The 6946-nt window shown below is 35.3% G+C and overlaps 1 protein-coding gene across 1 annotated transcript; it reads left to right on the forward strand.

Moving 5' to 3' along the window:
- The first annotated feature begins 3790 nt into the window (after positions 1-3790).
- Positions 3791-5183, forward strand: LOC149549795 (putative UPF0481 protein At3g02645). Its single transcript, XM_089794376.1, has 2 exons — positions 3791-4395; positions 4556-5183. The coding sequence occupies exons 1-2, from the start codon at positions 3791-3793 to the stop codon at positions 5181-5183; spliced, it is 1233 nt and encodes a 410-aa protein (XP_089650502.1).
- Positions 5184-6946: the final 1763 nt, after the last annotated feature.

The raw sequence follows: 6946 nt of genomic DNA on the forward strand, positions 1-6946 counted from the left end.
GGTTTTGAATATTGTACGACTCTCATTCAGAGTCTCTCTCTATGTTTTTCACCAATCATACCACATTTATCGTAGGATCATAAGGGGTTTTATAATGGCTTTGGCAAACTTTGACACCATAGTTATTACTAGTGCTAGAGTTCTTGTAATAGATGCTCATAATACCTCCTCTAAACAAATGCCCTCACAAGTTTGTTTTGAAAGTGTTTCACGCAGTAAGCCCCCTTATATATTTTTTAATATTTGGGATTTTGATAATGCATGTAACTGGTTGGAGAAACATACCTTGATAGGTTATTTTGTGGGTAGGACTCTACCTAAAAGCATGCTAAAAGAATGGGTTGCCAAGGCAAAACTCCTCATGGACCCTAACTTGATGATCTCTAAAGCCACACTAAGGGCTTATTTATTTATTTCTGTTTGGTAACCCTTCCCAGGTTGATATAGTTTTCACTCGTGGACCATGGAGAGTTAGTTCTTCATTTCTTGTTTTCTAGCTATGGTCTCAAGATTTTACGGTCTTAGATGGAAAAGTCTCAAAGTCCCTCTCTGGATTGAGTTCCCAAGTCTTTCATTTCCTTCTTAGTTGGTTATTCAAGGCATTGCACAAACCCTTGGTAATATTGTGTGCCTCGAGAAGGACAAGATTGTGAATAGTAGACAACTCAATGACGTCCTTCCAAAATGTAAATTTTTCTCAACATGTCACTTCTCGTTCATGAACCCATTATGGCTCAAAGCCTTAGCCCCCTAGCCGCTATGATTGGATTCACTAGTGCAATGATACCTCACATCCACTAAATCTTTTCAATGGTATAATAGTAATTAAATCCTCAATCTTTTTTATTTTTGGAATATTTTTCTTGGCATTGAATTTTATGTAAGATGCATAGTTGGAGATGAATGAAAGATCTAGTTGCAACCACTATCCATTAATAGACAAAACTATGATATTTGGGCAAACAAAACGAAGACTATTATGCTTGCTAATGATTTTTGGGTAGATTGATCTGTAGACATAGATGACTTAGTTCAATTGGTTTCCCTTTCAAGGAATATGAAGACTCATTTGAAGGAGTCAAGGAGGATATATACCAAGGAATTGAGTTTTATTGAATAAGCCTTGATAGAGGCATTAGTTCCCATATATTGGGCTACATACATTTTACACTAATGTATACATTTTCTATTTCTTCTAAATATTTTGAGACTATAAGAATCAAAATAAACATAGAATACTCCAGTTCAAATGGTTTTTTACTAATGAAAGTATGCTTTTTTGAATAAAAAATTGCTATCCAACCGTTGAACAAAGAGTTGTTCCGAGTAACTTTTTTAAAAATCTTTTTGTTTGCATACTCCTATTCTATAACACATGTAATTTAACTATGAATTATTGAAATTCTTAATCAAAACCTAAAAATTGTATTGAGAGTCTAAAATGCATTCCTTTGACGGTAACCTTAAAAGTCATCCTTTGAACCATAGTGGGTCTATTGAAATCTTACAATCAACTATCTTATGATAATTATGTCTGTAAATGTAATTTTTTTTTGAAAAGATAAGTACCTTTAAGAATTCTATTTCCTTATTGGATTCCTTGTAAATGTATTGGAAAATATTTTAATGATAAAATATTAACTTATAGGATTGCATCCAGCTATATTGATATATTGCTAACTATATTGAGATCTGACTATTCTTGAGCCTTTTTGTACTTCAGGGTCAAACCCCCTTTCTTTTGGCTACTCTCTTATACTTCAAAAACTATATTGGGATCCAATATATAAGATATATTCCAATCGACACCAAACCTCACCAATATAGTCTAAGGTCATCTTACTGGGACTACTTTGTTGGGGTTAATGTACCAATAGTAGTAAATAAATGTTTATTTCAAAAGTGAAAAACATCATTTGAGTTTCTGACAACATAAGTTTAGTTTAGGTGTGAGTACATCATAAAGGCTATGCAGGTATAGTCTAATGGATCACCTCATATTAAGAGGCAACAATACATTTATCATATGCCCAATATCAAAATTCAACAGTATACAACTAATATCAGAAAAAATCAAAGTATCCATACCCTAATTGTCAAATTTGTCCTACTAACATTTGGAAGAAATTGCAATGCAACCCTTGTTTGTGTACACCAATGTGCATTCTTTATAATTCAAGATAGATTACAAGTCTTTCTAAAATTAACCACACACACAAATATTTACATATAACAATGCAAAATCATTCTAACTCGTAACATAAGCAATAAAATAGCTTAAATGTTCAGGATGGAAAGATTTAGGGTCTCCAACATTTTTCTAAATTTTCTCCTTATTCCTACAAGCAATATTTTGATGACACTATCCTTTTGATGTTTTCTATGTCTTCTCATTGCTTGGGATGCTCTGTTCAGTAGTAGACAAAGAAAAAATGTGACGAATGCACTTAAGAAAATATGACAAATGCTCCTCCTAGATAATGTGACGAAGAAAAAATGAACTTAATTTAAAATAAGATAAGCTACCCAAATTTAGGTTTGAAAACCCTTACATATTTAAAAAAAAATGAATTTGACAAGCCAAATTGGCCTGGTGTCAAAAATTTTGGTTGAAAATGATCCCCAAATATACTAGTGATAAATGTCATCTAATGGGTCACCAATGCTCTAAAAATGTCTCCCCTATATTCTATTATGGACAATGCACATTTCTAACAACTCATACAGCTATTCCCAATACATAAACATGTGGAAAACTACCATAAACAAATTTTATAATTTTTTAGAAAAAGCTTACAAGGCTGAGACACATTTCTCAACATACAAGTGTTAATGTCCAACCTCGTGCAAAGATGATAATTCATAGGATTAAATGTTGGAAACCTGTTTTAGGAGCTCCTTTGTCTTAATTTTGGTACAACTCTTGTCAACCTCCTCTGAAGTCAATCATAGGTTCACAAAACACCTAACATAAAAATATCCCATAAACAACGTGCACGTTTGTCCTTGTTTTAGCTGTCATTAATATCAAAAATAAATTCTTTAAGTTGTGGAAACAAAATTTAGTATAATTGTTTAAAGTTAAGGCTTTTTAATAGGGCGTTGCCTATGCTCCCAACAGAATGTACCAAAAGTCAAAAAATAAATTCTTTAGATTTCTAAAAACACAGTAATTTTTTCTTAAAATTAATATTGTTCTCGATTATAGAAGATATAGATCATAAAGAATAACCATGTCCTTTTCTTAGTTCTTTTGCTTTCATAAAGATATTTTGATATGTTATTAAAAAACAAACATAAGCATGATAGTGGTTTATTTTATAATATAGCTTCTTCCCTAGAAAGTGGAGAATCGAGAATAAATCATTTGTAGCAATGACTAGATAGAGAGAACGTGGAAACATGTAAAATAAGTAAAGAATGGCATCATTACTAGATAGAGAGAATGTGGAAACATGTGCATTAAGTAAAGAATGGCATCTCCTCTTTATTCAGCTCTTTCCTTTGAAAGGTGAAGGATGATGAAGAATAAATGAACCACACGAGGAAAGTGAAGAGAGTATCCAGCTCGAGTGAGTGGACTTGTAAAGTAAATACTCATTCCGATTAGGTTGAAGTGCATGCAACATGTGACAAATTATGCGAAATAGGTGGTGATCGTCATGTTCCTTTGAGCTTTCCTCTTTTAAACAGCTCAAGGAAGCTTAAAAGAGGGTGAGATTTTACAAAGAAGCAAGAAGCTTGAAATATCCTTGCCATATTCTAGCAGAACATCTAAACTTGAATAAACATGGACGCTGAAAATGACCACATTATTCAATGGTTGGAAGAAAGCCGGGAAGATTCGTATGTTTCAGAAGAGGGAGGAGATGGGAAGCCTGCGAGTATTTTCATGGTGCCAAAAACAATGAAAGGAAATTATGATGTTGTCTACAGTCCTCAGGTAATATCTTTGGGGCCTTATCACTTCCTCAAACCTCATCTTGCTGATATGGAATTCGAGAAATCTAAAATCATTGCAAGAGTAGTAATGAGCAAACTTCCTCCTCTTTTCTTCAAACCAATTCAAAAAGTTAGAGATGGAGGAAGCCTTGATTCAGATTTGCAGCATGACAACAGCTTTTTTGGAAGTGTAGTTCCTCATTGTATGGATTTCTATGGAGACTATCAGTTTCTTCAAAATCTGAACGAGGAGACATTCGCCTTGATGATGTTTAGGGATTCTTCATTTCTCCTTGTTTTCCTCGCACAACATGTTGCCAATCGCAAGAATGGCTGTCCTCATTCAGATGGGAACAGCCCATTCTACTGTCTAAAATCAGATAAAGGTCTGTATTTGGATATTATAAAAGATGCCATCAAATTAGAAAATCAAATCCCACTTTCTGCCTTAAAGTCACTCTGAATTTATCGGTGACCCAAGTGAAAAATTTGAGGCCTTTGTTGCTCAAACATGTTTTTATTATTCTCCATTCTGGATTGAGCCCAATGAAGATCAAGGTTTGGCTAGTAAATTTCATCTCTTGCATTGCCTCCATTCAACTGTTTATAGCAGGTCCCGTTATAAGGATGCTGGCAAACGTCCTGTTAATGGCTGGTCTCTCTTCAAATGGCTAAAAAAACGTAGTCTTTGTCTCAGAACAAGAAATGGTAAGAGGGGTGATAAAAAGAGACAAGATCCCTCTAGCCTGTTTAATATTTTTCCCTCTGCTTTAAAGTTAAGCAAAGCTGGAGTGAAATTCAGGCATTATGAGGGAGGCATTGATCAGATAAGGTTTGACAAAGCCCACTCTACTTTATATCTTCCTGTGTTGAAGGTCGGTATTGTGACAGAGACGATTGTTAAAAACCTGATTGCTTTTGAGTTGTGTTCATCAGAGAGTGAAGACAATTGTGTTACTAGTTTTGCTCGTTTGTTGGACGAGCTGATTCAAGAGGTCAAAGACGCTGAGGAGTTGAGAAGAAATGGAGTCCTTGTGAACTGGTTTGGGAGCGATGATAAAATGGTGGAGGTTGTGAAAAACATGAGCAGTACTTGTACATGGAAACCATACTTCAAACCTGTGAATGATGCGAGAAGCAACCTCAAGGCTTACTACTCAAGAAGCAGTCTCAAGACTTACTACTCAAGAAGCACATGGAGAATCCTGTGGACACATATTGTTCAAAACCATGGCTTTTGATATCTGCCGTCGCGGCTTCTGTGTTGCTTGTTATGACTGCTCTGCAAGTTTTGTGTTTGTTCTACACCTGCAATAAGAATGCCTAGGTAATTTAATATGTCTGCTACGATCGAAATTGTTAAATTTCTCAAGTGTTCTAGTATTAATTAGTGACAGATTTGGTTTTAGTGTGGAGCATATTCACACGAGACATTGCAAATAATATGACTCGTGTTTTAGTCCCATGAAATAAATTACAAGCGAGGAGCTGCTTGCAGCTGAAGTTCTTGCTTCTTGCAAATAATCTTGTTTATGTTGGGTTTTGCTTTTTATTTAATTACAATATTCAGGCAAATTAAAAGAATTATGTAACAGTCATGTGCAATAAAAACAATATTTAAACAAGGGCTGCGTGCAGCACTAGTCCGTGCCTTTGGTGAGCTTAGATAATGAATGAAAGGAACATAGAGTATTAAACGTGGTCAAGAATAACAACATGTGTAACTGGTTCAGTCATTGGATATAGTGGACATAAATGCAGGAGCAGTCTGGGAGCATAACCCATGTATACACAGTAGTCCAATTAATTCTATGGACCAGATATTAAATGAATAAGATTGCTACAAGAGAGTCGTCTGAAAATTGCAGAAAAATAAGTGTAAGTCTGCAGTCATATGCTTGGAACCAGCAAATTTCCTAATAAAGCAAGAATCAAATAAGAAGTTAAACAGACCAACATCCCATACACATACAAATTATCTTGGCAGTAACCAGTTATGATGATGAATTGAGAATTTTCTAGCCCCTCTAAAACGAGAAGTCTTGATAAAGTTAATAAAGACTTACCTTGAAAAACATGCTAGGGATGGCAGTAAGTACAGCAAAAATGAGTGTAGATCTAGAAGGCGTGAATGGGGTATTGTTCCAGCAAGAATTGGAATTACCAAAAGAAGGCAAATGTACTCGAGACCATACAAGTTAAGGCCCATTTCAACACAACCAAAGATCAATTGTTTCCTATGAAATCGTGAGCACAACGTGCAGTTTATAGCCATAACAAAACTATTGAAGAAAAGTACAGATTGAACAAGGAAGAATGTAGAACCTACTTCAGGAAACCAACAGTCTTCTTAAATGTGAAAGAGACCTCCTGCAGATGTTGTACACAAGAATCCACAATCATGCCAACCTGGGAAGATTGATCATGTAGAGAAGGTACAATAACTATAGAAGGGTCGTCCTCAACAAAACGAAGCGATAAATCATCATAAAAGTCTCTCATATCTACTATGCGTGACTCCAAGAATAAAGCTAAAATGTCTAGCAAGGAATCATCACCTGAAGATGATGTGTACCCTGTAGTGCTGAAGTACATTACTCTGTCACTGTGGCAAAGGATGAAGTATCCACCTCAAAAGGAAGACAAATATCATCAATAGTGTCTCCCACATCTTCAATGTGAGACTCCAAAAATAGGCTTGCAAGGGCAAAAAGGAAGTCATCACATGAAGGTAGAGTAGGAAGACATAAATGGTCTTGCTGCACTGAATCTAAAGCATCTGTGACTGAAACAGGATCAGTAGAAGCAACAAGAGCTGGAGGTGTGATCTCATCTGAAGTTCAAGAAACCATAGCTAGAGGGACTGGATGTAGAATGTTCTCTAGAGATGGAGGAACACATGGATATCCATATGCTTCCCAAATAGACATCCAAATATCATAGGGAAAATGTGCCAATCTAAGAGGAGCAAAAGATTCCTTACTAATACTTTTAGACAGAAAGC

Source organism: Cupressus sempervirens, chromosome 7, assembly GCF_028749045.1.
Source record: "Cupressus sempervirens isolate cs-2001-9-10 chromosome 7, ASM2874904v1, whole genome shotgun sequence".
In the NCBI taxonomy this organism is placed as follows: domain Eukaryota; kingdom Viridiplantae; phylum Streptophyta; class Pinopsida; order Cupressales; family Cupressaceae; genus Cupressus; species Cupressus sempervirens.

What these genes read in the sequence shown, in the direction of transcription:
- LOC149549795 (XM_089794376.1), top strand. Translation starts at nt 3,791, where the DNA reads ATGGACGCTGAAAATGACCACATTATTCAATGGTTGGAAGAAAGCCGG. An exon ending in ATCCCACTTTCTGCCTTAAA is followed by an intron (nt 4,396 to 4,555) that starts GTCACTCTGAAT and finishes TGTTTATAGCAG; the next exon opens with GTCCCGTTATAAGGATGCTG.